This window comes from Gigantopelta aegis, chromosome 6 (assembly GCF_016097555.1).
Source record: "Gigantopelta aegis isolate Gae_Host chromosome 6, Gae_host_genome, whole genome shotgun sequence".
Taxonomy (NCBI): domain Eukaryota; kingdom Metazoa; phylum Mollusca; class Gastropoda; order Neomphalida; family Peltospiridae; genus Gigantopelta; species Gigantopelta aegis.
In genome coordinates, this window is record NC_054704.1 from 66,557,721 (window position 1) to 66,575,675 (window position 17,955).

At 37.0% G+C, this 17,955-nt stretch overlaps 1 protein-coding gene across 1 annotated transcript; it reads right to left on the reverse strand.

The window, feature by feature from the left end:
- Positions 1–213: 213 nt before the first annotated feature.
- Positions 214–14,649, reverse strand: LOC121375975 (GTP-binding protein 8-like). The gene is made up of 7 exons (XM_041503719.1): positions 14,361–14,649; positions 8,683–9,205; positions 6,716–6,814; positions 4,761–4,891; positions 3,604–3,703; positions 1,786–1,907; positions 214–1,160 (listed from the first exon to the last, which is right to left on the reverse strand). The coding sequence occupies exons 2-7, from the start codon at positions 9,124–9,126 to the stop codon at positions 1,079–1,081; spliced, it is 978 nt and encodes a 325-aa protein (XP_041359653.1). The 5' UTR covers positions 9,127–9,205; positions 14,361–14,649; the 3' UTR covers positions 214–1,078.
- Between the last annotated feature and the right edge of the window lie 3,306 nt (positions 14,650–17,955).

The following is a 17,955-nucleotide window of genomic DNA, read 5'->3' on the forward strand; positions in this document are numbered from 1 at the left end:
GTCATTCCTTGCAGTCCTCGTAAAATAATTTGCCCCCACCCAAAACATTAAATATCTTTCCTAGAGACCTGTTGATAAACTGAAAGTATATATCCCATTTTAACTGTCATTTAATGACTTCAGATATTTAGAGTTCTGTGGTAATTGTGTAGATCAGTGCATTTTATCAAAAGCTTGCTGTGATAAACATATCAATCACCGTAACACATTCCATCAATCATAATATGGTTTATTACAAATTTTAGTTTTTGTCTGGTATTTATAATTCAGGTTTGTAATAAAAAATATTTAAATATTACATCAATTGCTTGTTATTAATGATAGTTGAAATATTTGTTGTTTATCATAACATCAGTTTCCTGCCAGAGCCGGTTTATCCTAGTAGCAAATATAGCACATGCTACTGTCCCCGTGCTCCAGGGGACCCCGCAGTGATGTGTACATTTATTTTCCCTAGGTTATCTTTCCCCTCTCCCCGAGGGGGTTACAAAATGTATATCTTGGGAATTGGGCCCTGCTGTTATTTGTGCTACAGGCCCAGCAGATCCTTAAACCAGCTCTGTTTCCTGCAGGTTTCTGAAACAACATCAGGTAAGCTGCATTTCATGCACTAGACAGTGTAATAATAATATTATTCACCCCATCTTACTACAATGTTTAATGCACCATTTCAAATTGGCTTTCATGAATACATTTTCCTATCAACAGTAAAATTAAATTTGGTGAGAATTGGAGCAACTTGTCAGCCATGCTGGTAATCATAGAAGGGTTTCCTTTCTTCCAGCCTCAGTATCTTTTTCTACAATTTATTATCCTGTTTTGAACACTTCCAGTTGGTAAGCACCTTGCCAACTATGTCTTCATCCCAGTCATTGTATCTTACATTGGTCTCGTATGTCACCTGTGTAACATGTCCTACATTTCCTAACACACAAAAGATGCAGTCGGCTTGGCAGCTGTGAGGAATGATAGCCACAAGCCTCTTTATCTACCAATGTAGTAAGTCTTCAGTTGAATCGGTCTTCAGTTGAATCGGTCTTCAGATTAACCTCAGTTGGGAAATGATGGAACTGTCTTCTCATAATCCCTCAACAAGCAAGTTTCCAGTGACATATGCAATAAAAGACTGCAGCAACAGCAAGCCCTCTCCTGTTACTGAACTGAAACAAAAATTTCAAACATCTTCATAGATCCCTACACAACAATAAGGCATTTAAAAATGTGCTTTCAGGAACCTGACCATGCCTAGAAAATGGGGCAAACTCGACAAAAAATATTTTTGTTATTATAGTAATTATTTTTTAATATGTGGTTAAAAAGGAAGGAAGGAAGTTTTATTTAATGACACACTCAACACATTTTATTGACAATTATATGGCGTGGGACATATGGTTAAGATATTGATAGAGGAAACCCGCTGTCGCCACTTCATGGACTATTTTTTTTCGATTTGCAGCAAAGGATCAGTTATATGCACCATCCCACAGACAGGGTAGTATATACTACGGCCTTTGATATACCAGTCGTGGTGCACTGGCTGGAGCGAGAAATAGCCCAATGGGCCCACAGATGGGGATCAATCCCAGACTGACCGTGCATCAAGCGAACACTTTACCACTGAGTTACGTCCCACCCCTGGTTAAATAGAGTACATACATACAATTTATCTGGACCCAGAGGTGTGAATGTGGTTTTAAAATACTATTTAAAAAAAACCTTTAAAATAAAAATTATTACTAGCAACAAAATACTGAGCTATTAAAATGAAGGCCAAACGTTCTGTACCTGGCGAGGAATGGCTGCGGGAAACAGCAAAGATCATGGCTCTCATCTCTCACTTTCATTGCAGCCAGGACATTCTTCAACAAGATGTGATGACCCACTTTGTCGATTTTTGTTAACACTAGCTGAAAGCAAAACCAAACATTATACACCCCACTGAGCTAAAGATAAACCATATTTAGGGAGTCACGATACCTGATTCACAGTGTTTGGGGTGTCACGATACCTGATTCACAGTGTTTGGGGTGTCACGATACCTGATTCACAGTGTTTGGGGTGTCACGATACCTGATTCACAGTGTTTGGGGTGTCACGATACCTGATTCACAGTGTTTACACAATAAAACAAGAAGTTGAAGTGAAGTTAGGTGAAGTGATTTAAAAATGAACAATAAACCTGATAAAAGTAAAACACTGATTAAAATGTTTTAATGCAGAAATACCACATCATAGAAATATTGACATCAGCATGCACATATTCTCTGTCCATTGTCGTCTTTTGTGAAGAAAATAACTTGTCAATATATACACAACCAGTACAAAATTGGTGTTGTTAAATGAATACAGAATTAATATAGGAATCGATACATGGTCAAAATGGGAATCGATAAGCAAGCAAGGAGATCACAAATTGTATCAGCAGCAGCAGTAGTATCATCATGCATCGATGTATCAGTGTATCGTGATACCCCTAAACCATATAGTAGTGTAATTATATATGTGGGTCACAATACAGTACCTATCAAGATTATTTAACTTTTTAAATACTAGTATATCATGTTTGGTTTTAGTAATGAAAATAAACATACATGTATTTTATGTTCTCGGTAAATTTTATATAAGAGCACAGTTTTGAACATGACATCACAGCAAAGCTGGACAATTTAAAGATAAAGATGCCTTAAATGCTATGGAATAACATTCCTACTACTCAATGTTCCCAAGTTTGTACAATTACACAGGTTTCAACATTTTATTCTCAAATTAATGTTAAAAGGGAGGTCTATGTATTTTATATACATGTGTATACTGATACAACTTGCCTAAAATCATAGCTCTAAACCTGAGTGTTTTGCATTAAATAGCATGTCTATCCATTTACATCTAACACGTTTTTTTCAAAAAAGAAAGGGTTTTTTAATGACACCTCAGTATGTATTTATCATCCCTCTACATTAACTTTTTCATCTAGGAGCCAGGTGGTGCCTACTTGTATTTTTATATAGATAGTAGGAAATGTTTAGTCGCCAAATGAAAAACAATGGTCGCATATACAGTCACCATGTAGAGGGCTGATTTATTATCAGGGGCTATTAGATGTCAGACATGCATACAACACCTGCAAGACTCGGTCAAGAGAAAAAACACTTCATCGTTTATAAGAAAGAGATCCACCCATTCTACCCATATATATCTTTAAATACGATGGAATAAAACTTATTCATAGAACAGGGGCAGATTAAAGGGGGTTCCCAGTTGCATGGACCCCCCCCCCCCCCCAGCTAAAAAAAAACCCAACCCCACCACGTAGATCTAAATTGATGTTCACATAAAATTTATAATTTCAAATTATAATCATTTACATATTGTTTCGAAAAAAAACAACCTTACCTAAAGTATAATCCACCCCTGTAGAAACTCCTGCCATTAAATTTTATGCTACTCCTGGAATCTTGTACCTGTATATACAACAAACTCCCCACTTATAAATGACAATGTAGGATTATTTATAATTTATTATCCTCCCCTATCTAAATTTCAAGGATTTGACTCATTAAGATTTATCAAGAATTAATTTTTTCCCTCTATTTTGATACTTACAACATACGGTATTCTAAAATCTTCCATCATTTTAAGTCCAATTGTGTCTGTTTTAGTAATTCCTATTTCACTATCTATCAAGACAAAAGATCGGCACAATCTGCAAATATCAATTAAAAAATATTTGACAAAATGGTAGAATTAACTTGTTTAGTTAACTCTCAGCGTCACCCACTTCAACTAGCACTCTACATATGGCACACCAAAGCCTGTGGTATGTACTGTATGGGCCTGTCTGTAGGTAGTTCAATATAAAACATTACTTTCTGATTATCAAAGTTAAAGTTTGTTTTGTTTAAAGACACATTAGAGCACATTGATTTATTAATCATTGGTTATTGGATGTCAAATATTTGATAATTTTGAGAGAGGAAACCCACTATATTTTTCCATTAGTAGTAAGGGATATCTTATATGCACCATCCCACAGCCTTTAATATACCAGTTGTGGTGCACTGGCTTAGAATGAGAAATAGCCCAATGGACCCACCAACAGGGATACATCCCTTTAGACTTCATGTATAATGCATTCGGTGCGGGATGTGTCTGAGGTGCGATCGGTTTTAGATCGATCACCCTCGATAGACATGGGGTTTTTCTGTCCCAGTCAATGTTCTAACAGCTGGTACATCAATGGCAGTGGCATGTACTTTCCTGTCTATGGAAAATGCATATAAAAGATCTTTTGATGTCTGTTCTTGGGAATGACCCGTGTACATGAACCTGTAGAGGGTTTACCCTCTCTCTCTCAATACAGTGTCTAAGAAAAACATTTTTTATTAATTATGTTAGAGGTGCTGTTAAGCATACATTCCTTTCCCAATCCATTAAATCAAAGTGTAAAAATTACCACACAGTAGACAGTTAATAACCCCTGATCAAAATTATACCTCAGTACTATACTAAATTTTCCATGATTGAATAAACTTAAAAGAAAACCAGGTCCTCCTGTTGTGTTAAGGCAAAAACGTTGATGAGTTTATGTTGTTTGTTAATAGTAAACATTTCAGATGTGAATACAAATTAATAAAAATAGCTTAATTTATAAATGTTACGCCATTTCTTTTAATATTAGCTAAACTTTCGTTGTTGAGTATATATTCTGTAAAAGCAACTGTCTTGCGAGTAAACTACACAAGTAGAGTAGGGTGAATTACTTTTTTCGACTCTGCAGGTATTTCTCCACACTCTGGTGGAAGTGATGCGGCATGTTGTACCCGTAACCAGGCATGTCCACCAAACAAAAGGCCTTCCCCACTTGGAACATATTGAGAGCTCTAGTGTGGCCCTGAAACAAACGGAAGCTACAGACATTCAGAGCAATGAAACAGCTGTGTCAAGAGATTTAAAGTTTCTGCTGCTGAATAACTTTTAAAAGGTACCTCTGTACAATACTCAACAGTTCTTGACTATCCTGCCCCGGAGTCGGTCACTGGCGAAGTCGGAGGCTGAATCCGGGACGGGCGTGCCTGAACCCTTGTGGATAGGGGCACGTTAATAGAGTTTCCCAGTTCCCAGTTCCCAGTTCTTGACTGATTTGTTTTTACACTTAGTATATAGTACATAAAAATGCTATCATTGAAAAATCAGTTACCATAATTTAAAACATAATTTCGAACATAAAATGTAGTATAGAAGTTTTACAAATGTTTAGGGTGAGGTAACCATATACTAAAATGTATCCTGCAACCACTGTTTCTACTGACAGAATATGATGACTGCAACCACTGTTTCTACTGACAGAATATGATGACTGCAACCACTGTTTCTACTGAATATGATGACGGATAAAGCAAAGTCATATCCGTATAGTAGCAGGATATGACTTTTCACGCATAAAATCGCTCATTTGACCTCTAGGTCATCGTACAATGTGGCTGAAATAACAGAAATAATAGCTTTTCCCCTTAATTTTTATGGTCTGCAGGATAACGATAATAACTAGTTAATGACATCGGATATCTGCTTTATCCTGTGCAGACTGAATGAGAAATTCCGCTCGGTACAGCGTCGTGGAATTTCCCATTCTTGCAGAACTTCCCATTCTTAACTTCACAGGATAAAACAGATATCCGACATTATTAACTAGTTATTCTCTATATAATTCATGTAACCAAACAATCAGTTACCTACTAAAGTACTAATCAAAATTATACCCAGGTGATTTTTCAGTCTTATATATTAGTTATGAAAATCCCTGGAATTAAAACCATAAAAATGTGTCAGTATTATCATGACCTGTTATGGTATTCAAACAACTGATACCTAAAATGACAATAAATGACGTGTTATAGATAGAAATATGAGATTTATTTACAATTTTACTGCAAAACAAATGTAATATGAAACAGACTATAACACCAAGTTTGATATTGAACATACCTGAGACCACCTCTCTGCTTAGCTCAGTACTTGTGATTTCACCTGTCAAGTGTAATCAACATAAACCTGGGTGCTATAGTCTGTTCCAAATTACATATGTTTTGCAGTAAAATTTTAAGTACATCTCATATTTCTATCCATAACAGGTCATTTATTGTCATTTTTTCTACCGGTTGTTTGAATACCGTAACAGGTCATGATAATACTGATACATCTTTATGGTTTTTATTCCAGGGATTTTCATAACTAATATATAAGACTGGAAAATCACATGGGTATAATTTTGATTAGTACTTTAGTAGGTAAAACACACAATAACTAATGAATTTTAAAAACATATTGTCCCCTCTATTAGTACATAATCAAATACATGTTATTTTTAATACAGTACTGACCATAACTAATAATGACAGAACATGAATAGCTGAAACCAATATTTTAGTTTTACAAACATAAATAGTCAATTCATCATGTTGGTATACTAAGTGTTGACACGAATAATTTTAGCCAGTGACATAGTGTGAGCGAAAATTCTCGACTGGTGGAAGGGACTCGGGGAGTACTATCGGTCCACTGGTTAGGGGGCGTAATACTTGCCTTGCCCCGGGCGAAGGCAACCCACGCTACGCCACTGACTTTAGCTGAATCTAGAACATACTATGGAGGAAATTTTTAACAGCTAGGTAAGTGACCATATGACCAATACAAACCAATACAAACCAATACAAACCGGACGCTTGGAGACTTTTACTTCAAGACCAGGCACATCACACAACAAGGCTCGAATCAGACTGGACTTCCCAACATTGCTTCTACCAAGAAAGGCAACCTAAACAAAGTACATTCCAAGTGTGAAAATCAAAACTTTGAGTCAAGCTAGTGTTAACAAAAACAATCTGATCATTACCATAAACGAATAATTCTCTAAAGACATGTGTAACAATATTTACAAATACAGAAGGTAAATTTATCTGTAAATAGAGAATACTAGTACATGATTGGCCGTTTGATACATGGACCATTTATCTTACAATGAGTTGTTTTAAAATGTAGCTAACAAGCGAAAGTGAGTTGAATACATTTTTAAACGAGTTGTAAGATAAATGGTATTTAATGGACACAAATGTTGTATTCTGTTTCTTACATATCCTGAAAAAAATAGTTTTAAACTAAATTTAAATGCCTTTTCCAATGAAAACCTATTTACAGCATTTGCACTTATAGTTAACTTGTGCATCACAGACAAGTCAATTTGAAGTTATCTTGTACATCACAGAGTGATCAATTTGACCTTCTTTTTTTTTATTGGATGGTTTGGCAATGGTGACTTGGTCAATACTTAGGAGCAGCCAGTCACATGTCTTTAAAATGTTAACGCACGTATATGTGTTAACAAGTATGTGTTAGAAAAATAACGAATGATGTTCTCACCAACAGGTGTGTAAGAATAACATTGTATTCACAAGCATCGAAATAAGCAATGTGTCTGATAATCCATTTACAGGTTACCACAAAATACAGACCTGGTAACCTGTAGGTTACGACACATTTATATTTGTGGTCAGGATGAAGCTCAGTGGTACGGTGCTCGCCTGATGCGTGATTGATCTAGGATCGATTCCAGTGGGTGGGCCCATTGGGCTATTTCTCGTTACAGCCAGTGTTCCACAACTGGTGTAACAAAGGCCATGGTATGTACTATCCTGTCTGTGGGATGGTGCATATAAAAGATCCCTTGCTGCTAATCGAAAAGAGTAGCCCATGAAGTGGCGACAGTGTATTTCCTCTCTCAATATCTGTGTGGTCCTTAACCATATGTCAGACACCATATAACAGTAAATAAAATGTGTTGAGTGTGTTGTTAAATAAAATAATTCCTTCCTTCCATATATATTTGCATTATTATTACTGTAAAATCAATTTGCAGACACAGTCCATTCATATGCATTATTCATATTCAGCATCCCACAGGCACAACAATACATACCATGACCTTTGTTACACCACTTGTCGCCCAGCGGTAAAGCGCTCTCTTGAAGCACATGTGGTCTAGGACTGATCCCCATCAATGGGCCCATTGGGCTATTTCTCGTTCCGGCCAGTGCACCACAACTGGTACATCAAAGACTGTGTATGTGCTATCCTGTCTATGGAATGGTGCATATAAAAAGATCCCTTGAGCACTACTAATAGAAAAATGTAATGGGTTTCCTCTCTAAGACTATATGTCAAAATTACCAAATGTTTGACATCCAATAGTCAATGATTAATAAATCAATGTGCTCTAGTGGTGTTATTAAACAAAACAAACTTTAACTTTAATGTCATGGCAACGTCATACAAACTGTATGCGTGGACATCAGTAAAGTTTGAGTCTAGACTCTAAAAGTTTTACAAGCAGTGTTTCTGCCAGAAAGGAATTTTTGGGTATGGCGCTATGGAATTGAATGCATCAATAGTCAACAGGGAGGAAGGTATGGAGGGCCTCCTACAGAAAGAAAATGGGTTAAGTTTAGGTTTAGGGTTAAGAAAATCATACCGTAATGATAAGAGTAATTAATTTTGTCAAAAAGTTAAATAAAAAAAAAAAACCTGCACAAATATTTGGGTATGGTGCCATACCCATTTTACCCTCTGGCAGAAACCCTGATTAGCACGGCCCTGACTGATACAAATGTACAAGTTGCGAAGTCTCACCTCTGGCAAGTCGTGTTCTGGTAAATTCTCCAAGTTTACTACCGACTTGATAAACTTTATCTCATGCTTGTCCCTGGGCCGACTCTTAAACAGCTCGCTGGCATTTTCCATTTCACTCGCTGATGGGCTAAACACCTGGTTATTCTTTGGCAGAATAGGAATTTCCAAATATGGCTGCAACTTCATTAATGGATTTTGATATAAAGTCTGCCTTTTATAATAACTGGAAGACGTGTGAAAATGTCTGTTCTTTTGGAAACTGTGGATCATTCGACAGTGACACAAATTTAAATGCAAGCCAACTACTTCATTCTGAAACACTGAGGATGCAGTCCTCGGACCATAAGATGTATGGCTCAGTCTGAATAAGCATTTTCTACAAGTAATCAGTGCCTGTGTTTTGCATGTAAATACAGGCACAGATTTTGAACACACTAGATACATGTTTGAAAGATAAAACAAAATGTTGTCCTGTTGTATTAGGATGCTGGTGTAAGGTGGTGTTTCTTTGGGTCAAATGTATCTGAAAATATAACAATAAATTAATGTATTGCATATATACAGACTTTTGTCTTATAGACTTATATACTCCTCCAAAAATGTTAAGGATCGGTATTTACTTTGAACATAACATCAGAACCAGAAAAGATAAAATGCTTAAATTTGGTTTCAGCTATCGTTGTTTATTCATTAATTGTTTGTACATGTGGTTATCTGTATAAAATGTGATTAAACAAACAATTCTGATAAAAACGAAAACATGTACAAATTCATACTGGTTTTCAATGATCAGCAGAACAGAACTTTTCATTATGTGTGAAAGTCAGTTCACTAATTGCTGTTTAGTAGTGAGTATGACCACCACGAGCATTAATCACTGCTCTGCAATGTCGCTGCATGCTCTGTATCAAGTGCCTAATGTCCTGCAGTGGAATGTTCTGCCATTCTCTAATCAGAGCATTTGCAAGGTCGTCTATGGTTCTTGGTGGGTTATCAAGTCTTGAAATGTGTGTCTGAAGTTGATCCCAGATGTGTTCGATAGGGTTAAGGTCGGGAGAAACAGCTGGCCAATCCATTCTTTCAACTGTCTCTTCTTCAAGGTAATCCCTTACAATTCGTACTCTATGTGGCCATGCGTTATCGTCCATTACCACAAACTCAGGACCAATGGCACCTGCAAACGGTCTCACAAATGGATGAAGGATCTCATCTCTGTACCGAATTGCGGTAAGAGCTCCATTCCTGATGGCGTATAAGTCTGTACGACCATCCAAAGATATTCCACCCCATACCATAATTGACCCCCAACCAAACCGATCATGTTGCAATATGTTACAGTCAGCATATCGCTCTCCAGGTTGACGCCAAACACGTCTACGGCCATCGTTAAAGTCCAAGCAAAATCTTGACTCGTCTGTAAACAGAACAGGACGCCAATGACGACGTTGCCATCTGACGTGGTTTCGCGCCCACAACAATCGAGCTTGATGGTGACGTGGGAGCAGTATTGGCCTTACTGCTGGCTACGGCTTTGGAAATTGGCTGCATGGAGTCTGTTTCTCAATGTTTGTGAGGTGATGCGGACTCCAGTGGCCTGGTGGAATTGTCTATTCAGGTTTGCAGCATCATCAAAACGATTTCAATGAGCCAATGTCACCATAACTCTGTCTTGACGCTGTGTTGTAGCTCGCGGTCTTCCACTCCTGGGTCTATCACGCAATTGTCTAGTATTGTTGTAACGTGTTTGCAATCTGGAAATAACACTTTGTGATACTGCAAGTGTTCTAGCCACCTGTCTTTGACTTTGACCACTTTCAAGCATTCCGATTGCTCTGCCTCACTCTTCAATTGTCAAATGGCGTCGTGGTGGCATTGTAACTGAATTTTAACATTAAACGATGTGTAGTCTCAAACTGACGACTTTCAATTTCATTATAGCTTTCAATTTGCGATTTTAAAACAATGCGTTTTCACTCGATTTTCACCCAAGCTACTTCAAGGCCCAGGTGTGCATGTGCATAATCGTGTAAAACAATCTACACACAAAGTACGGTATCTCATTTTTACTCGTGAAACTAAAAATAACACTTTTCATCTTTATATAAGAAAATATTATATATTTAATATATGATCCTTAACTTTTTTGGAGGAGTATATCATGGATCGACATTGACAGGGAGCAGACACCAATATGCTTCACAAGCAGATTTGCTTTCCATCTTATTTTGAAAATATTCCAGATATAAAGAGAAGTCCTCATTTTCAAAAACAATACATAAATCATAAGATTGTATCCATTTTTGTCTGCCGTTTTCTGCTTTACTGTACATTATAAAGTTACATGAGTTTATAATGTTGAGACTAATTTTTTAGAACTACTCCGCAATATCTAGCTTTCCTTCTGCTTCTCAGTCCTAAAGATTAATTTTGAGTATTGAGCACAGGTCTACATATCATAACAAAAAGTGACCTGTATAATTATAGTTTCAGTATACTTACTCATTCTGTATTACAGAATATGACTACAGTGTGATTAGTTATAAAAACTATGACTTTTGAAATGATCATTAAGTTCTTAAATCTGATGCTACAGATGTCTATTCTTAATTATCTTGAGTTCATTCATAGCATTAAACCATATATTATATTATATTATAAACTAATTGCAGTTAAATAATATTTAGTTTGCTATATGAATTGTTGAACAACAGGTCCTTCAAATGTCACCTTTTGCTGTCTGTAAATGGGCTATGGTCTAAAAACGGAATAAAGAATTGAATTGAATATATTATATACCAGTATGTTTTCAACTAGTACAGACACTGCAAGAAGAAATCAGATACCCCTACCCATAATATTTATAGAGTCAGCAGTAGCATTTGTGACAGTCACTAACATGTATATTTACTGTGCAACTCAAAAAGGTATTGTATCAATACCGAACAACGCACCGATAGTATCATACCAAGGTAAATCACCCCCCAAAAATACTGATACCCATACTGAACCTGAAATTTTAATACCGCACAGCTCTAAAAATTAACCTTAACCATAACTAATTGTGGGTAACAGTCAGATATTTTTGCCATTTTCCAACCATAAACCTTCATTACCAAGTACATTTTGTAAACTTCCAATTAGATAGCCAAATAAATGGATGGTCACTTGGGTCTGTTTAGCCCGAGTACTCTGCCGTTCGAGAGCTAGACAGACATTTGGACAGTTACGATAGCTCTCTACTGTCAGAGATAACTGTATTGCAAAAACACAGAAAGGCAGCCTTGGCCTGCCTACCACCTATAATGTTCCTGTTAAATACATTGGTGCTGACGGGTATCTTCCTGTAGTGTGTGTATTAGTGATTAATATGTCAAATACTTGTTATCAGTGTACTCGAAAATGATCAGTGGTATTGAACATCAAACGTAGGGTTATTGTTGTATTAGAAAGAAATGTTTTATTTAACGACACATTCAACACATTTTATTTATGGTTGGACATATGGTTAAGGACCACACAGATATTGAGAGAGGAAACCCGCTATCATCACTTCATGGGCTACTCTTTTTGATTAGCAGCCCGGGATCTTTTATATGCACCATCCCACAGACAGAATAGTACATATCACGGCCTTTGTTACACCAGTTGTGGAGCACTGGCTGGAACAAGAAATGGCCAATGGGCCCACCAATGGGAATCGATCCTAGATCGATCATGCATTAGGCGAGTGCTGTACCATTGGGCTACATTCCACCCTTGTTGTATTAGAGTGAGAATCGGGTAGGAATCAATTCCATGTTTTTGTTATACAGTTATCTCTGATGGCAGATTGCAATGATACTCATCCAAATGTCCATCTAGCTCTCAAACGGCAAAGTACTCATGTAGAACTAAGTACTCAGTCAGTTTGGTAACAGGTCATTTCGACCTTATTACTAGTTCACTGAGTCCTTTTGAACAGGGTCGATTTGTACCTCTAACCGAGTCGTTTCGCCCCATGTTTCGTTTCACCCTAATTTTTATTTTGTTAATAAAGTACATTTATTAACTGATTTATCCTATATCCATTGATTTTTAGATTTCACACATTGTGATCTATATTGCATGTTTATATTTACAGATAAAAATAATGTTATAATTTTGTTTATTTCCTATATTATTTGTAAATTCAAGCTATACACATGGAATAGGTACAGGCCTTAGATAATATACAGACAATATATTCACATTAATAATTAATTTATGAACAGTCACACTGAATACTACTGATGTACTGTGGTTTCTTATTAAATATACTACATACCCAGCAGAGTACGGTATGTTGATTTCACCCAGCTTCAGCTGACAGAAAGTAAACAGCTAATAAGGCATTAATATTCAAAGACAGAAAATTACCTAATATTTGGTAATGAATACTGAAAAAACAGAAGGAAAAACCCCAACTATAATATTTGTATTACTTTATTTTTATTTATTATTATTATTTTTTTTATTTTTTTTATTTTTTCGGGGGGGGGGGGGGGCAAAATGACTGTACAAGAAAGAAATGTTTTATTTAACGACGCACTCAACACATTTTATTTACGGTTATATGGCATCAGACATATGGTTAAGGACCACACAGATTCTAAGAGGAAACCCGCTGTCGCCACTACATGAGCTACTCTTCCGACCAGCAGCAAGGGATCTTTTATTTGCGCTTCCCACAGGCAGGATAGCACAAACCATGCCTTTGTTGAACCAGTTATGGATCACTGGTCGGTGCAAGTGGTTTACACCTACCCATTGAGCCTTGCGGAGCACTCACTCAGGGTTTGGAGTCGGTATCTGGATTAAAAATCCCATGCCTCGACTGTACAAATGCGATATAGGGCAAACCAACCATGGGATGATGGGTAAATATGGCTATGGGCGAATCAACGCAGGGCTCGAAATGGTTTTAGGGCAAAACGACCCGGAATCATCAGTTTTGGTCATAACCGAGGATTAGTTCATCAAGATTAACCTCGAATGCGAGCACAATGCTCGCATTGTGCTCGCACTCGAGGTTAATCTTGATGCACTAAACTTAAAACTGAGGATCTAATCCAAGCCCAAGTAAAAAAGAAAGAAAGAAAGAAATGTTTTATTTAATGACGCACTCAACACATTTTATTTATGGTTATATGGCGTCAGACATATGGTTAAGGACCACACAGATTTTGAGAGGAAACCCGCTGTCGCCACTACATGGGCTACTCTTCCGATTAGTAGCAAGGGATCTTTTATTTGCTCTTTCTCACAGGTAGGATAGCACAAACCATGGCCTTTGTTGAACCAGTTATGGATCACTGGTCAGTGAAAGTGGTTTACACCTACCCATTGAGCCTTGCGGAGCACTCACTCAGGGTTTGGAGTCGGTATCTGGATTAAAAATCCCATGCCTCGGCTGGGATCCGAACCAAGTACCTACCAGCCTGTAGACCGATGGCCTATCACGACGCCACCGAGGCCGGTCCAAACCCAAGTAGTTCATCAAGATAAACTCGAATGTAAGTGCACTCAATGTCACCGTATTCAATGTGGCATGTGCACTTACTTAGTTTATCTTGATGAACTAAAGCCAAAGGTGCAATGGCCAACTAAATAAGTATTGACAATAATATTTAATACGGGCGTGATGCAAGTGGATTTTATACCTGATGACACAATTAAAAAGAAATATTTGAAAATGATGCTGGAGGGCGTTTCGGCGATTTTCACAGTCTAATTTGCTGCAGCATTTGCTGTATGGGCGCAGCCATTCTCATTCTTCTTATGTTAAATCCTCCTCTTAATAATGCACGTAGACGTCTTCTTAGTTCTACTTTCAGTTGCTAGATCTCCTACCTAATGACATTGTCACTTGTTAAATATTGTTATTAGTATATAAATTATAATTGAACTAGTATATTGTAACGATTATAACATGTTTTGTTTTTCTTTTCTTGCTATTGATATTATTGTTCATCTCTTTATAATTTATATACAGAAATAAATGATTGGTTGGTATCGCTGGTTAGCGTACCATGATTATCGATCGAGACTGTTGCAAAACGTCAAGTTACTGTTACAAACCAGCTGAAATTATGATATCCTAGTGATAAAATCATGAGCGCAAAAACAAATAAATAAATAAACAAAACATTTTTTTTTTTAATCTTTATTATCTTAAAATGAACCCAAAAAAGACACACAAACCACGCTAGCGTTTTTATCCTCACACACAACTGAAACAACGACCACATATTATAATCGAACACATTAAAAAAAAGGTAATTAAAAGCCCATAGGCAACCTAGGGAGACACCCCAGCATCAAATAGGTCTAATTAACGAGCTACTCTCGACTCCCTAAAATCATACCCTAAGTTCGCTCTTGATCTTTCTTTTTTGACCGACCGCTCAAAATTGCGCCAAATTTCCTTAATCAAAATTGCACCTTTTCTCTTTGGCATTTTTTTGCTCCTTCAAAATTCCATAGCACCACTACCCACCCCCGGCCTGTTACCGACCATGGTCGGGCTGCTGGTGCTCCCTTGCACCTGCCAATGCAGGCGGTCCCTCCTCCTTCCCACCCCCACATTTCCTGTCCTGGACGGAGGAGCCCGCCAAGGCCAGCTTGTGTGCCCAGGATAGGCGTGCGCTACAACAGCTTGCTCTGAATGTGCACGTATTTAGCCCTATGACCTGACCTGACCATGAAATAAGCAATCTTTAATTTCATTGCATGTAATGTTTAAAAATCTTCTTTTTGATCAGGGGCGTAGCGTGATCTGGACCGGGGGGGGGGGGGGGGAGAAGGGGGGTTCGAATATGAACCAAGTGGACCTTTTTCTATTTTGTTTTTACACCACTAGAAACTCCATATGTATAAACCTGTATGTTTTAGTTCTGAAAGCGGTCCATTTGCTTCAGCGGACACCGAACCCCCCGAACTCCCGTAGCCTACGCCCCTGTTTAATATTTTATTGTATGTCTTTCAACTATATGTTGGAAAACAATATTTTTGAAATATTATAAATCAGTTATTACAACAACCAAAAACAACAATCATAATTTTTTTTCAATCATATTTTTATCCCGATTATTATCCCTATAAATATATTATTACAAGTAGCTATGTGAACAAAAACATTAACATAATTGGACGGGATGTAGCCAAGTGGTAAAGCGTTCGCTTGATGCGCGGTCGGTTTGGGATCGACTAGTGTACGCACCCCAGCCCAAATTCAAGTTATTAAAAAAAAAAAAAAAAAATGTAATAGATGAGTATGATATGGATATATGTCTTTTAAAGCTGGGTTTTTTTAGGGTTTTTTTTAGAACATGAAAAATGCAATGAAATTGTATATAATTTTATTGTACTTAGGAATAATATCTAGATGTTTTATATAAAGTTGCACCTCCCTCCTTGGTTCAAATCCCGTCAAAGCTGGCTCATTCATCTTTTTCATCTATCACCCTCTGCCTACCATTCTAATTATCTTAATATAAATAACTTTCACCCCCTCTTTGGTACGTCTGCCCCTTTACTATAATCGTGATGAGAATGTAATATACATCCTCTTCCTTCTGCCGTACAATTTCCAAAGTACTCCTCTTAATTGAAGTATGATTGTCAGCTGTCTACTTATCTGATTAACCGTGTACTGATGGTCATTTTACATTCACATGATGTTTGACTCGAGTCATCACAAACTTGCCTTTATCGTTATCTCTATGGTATGGACTGTGACAAGTGCATTGCACTTACTCGAGTTTAATTACTAAACAGACGCTTAATTTCTAACCAGTGCGAGATAACTTGTGACAATGAATTGTAGATATTTATGTTTTGTTTTGTGGTACTTGGTTCTTGTGAGTGGTGGCCTGAATGCCAGATTCAATTCTAAAGACAAAATTTTGCAACATGCTACAGATTCGTACACTCTTTGTCCGTACTGCAAGGTAAGAACTATAAAACAGAAACATAATGATTAGGCCTATTATATTATTTGATTGATTGATTGATTTATTTGTTGAAAATTGCAGTCGCTATTATTGTACAATTTAATGTTTGTAATTAGGAGAGGTCCTTGTAAGTTGGATAACTTTTGCCAAATCATTTTGTATATATATATTATATGTAATAAAATATGTTTTCAGTCAAAGGCCTATATTTTATTGTGATAATCAGTGTAAAATTTAAAATATGAGGCAAATAAATTTCTGTATTCCAAAGTATTTTAAAATACGTTTGATAATAATACTTTCTAACAATTATTGGCGTATAGGAAACAATATTTCTATCTGCAAGTACGCAAAACACGTTAAGATTAATCATAATATGGTCAAATATATGGAAACAAAGTTTCCGTATTTTGTGTCATCGTTTTGGTCACAACAATTTAATACCATCTCTGAAACTGCCCGTTATTGTTTATTGACAAACGCTTTGGATTATTTAGAATGTATATTACTGATTAACACCAATAGGGTCTCTACGAGTACTCGGACACGGGCCGAGTCGAGCAAGACTCGGAGTCCATTCACAGGACGCTAGTACCCGTACAAATGAGACAATGTAGAGCATTAATTTTAGTAGTAGGCCGACGGTAACTAATCAGTCATACAAGTTACACACTATATTTATGATCATGTGCTAGTTTCTCTTTTTAATCTGGCCATCCATCCGTTACAATACTGAACGTATCAATCTGATTCTAAATGTAATTCAATGGCATGATTTCGGATTCATGTTCAGCGCTGGAATTAAGATGCATATATTTTACTTTATTCTTTAGTCTCATTATCATCTAGTGTAAATGTCGGGTACTCGGGTCCGGGTCGAGTTTGACCCTCTAGTACTCGAGTCCAATATTTTGGACCCGTAGAGTGCGAGTGCGAATAATTTTTACATGCTCATATACCACTAGAGTTTCGAGCATGTTCGTCCCGGGGCCTGTCTCGTGATAGCCAGGGGCTTGTCCCGGGACAGAAAACAATTAAGCGGACCCGTGGAGGCCCTACTGTGCGGCTGGAATGACATTCATATTTAGCAAAAAAAAAGAAAAGAAGTGTTTATATCCTAATTTGATTATATAATTATTACGTTTTATCCTAATTAGATTATAATATTATCAATTTGGGGTTTTGGGGTTTGTTTGTTTTGTTGGGGTTTTTTTCGTGGAGGCCCTAAACACCAGTGAAACTATGGAGACAAAATATGAACGAATCTACTATTATTAACAAATAAATACAAAACCCAAGGGGC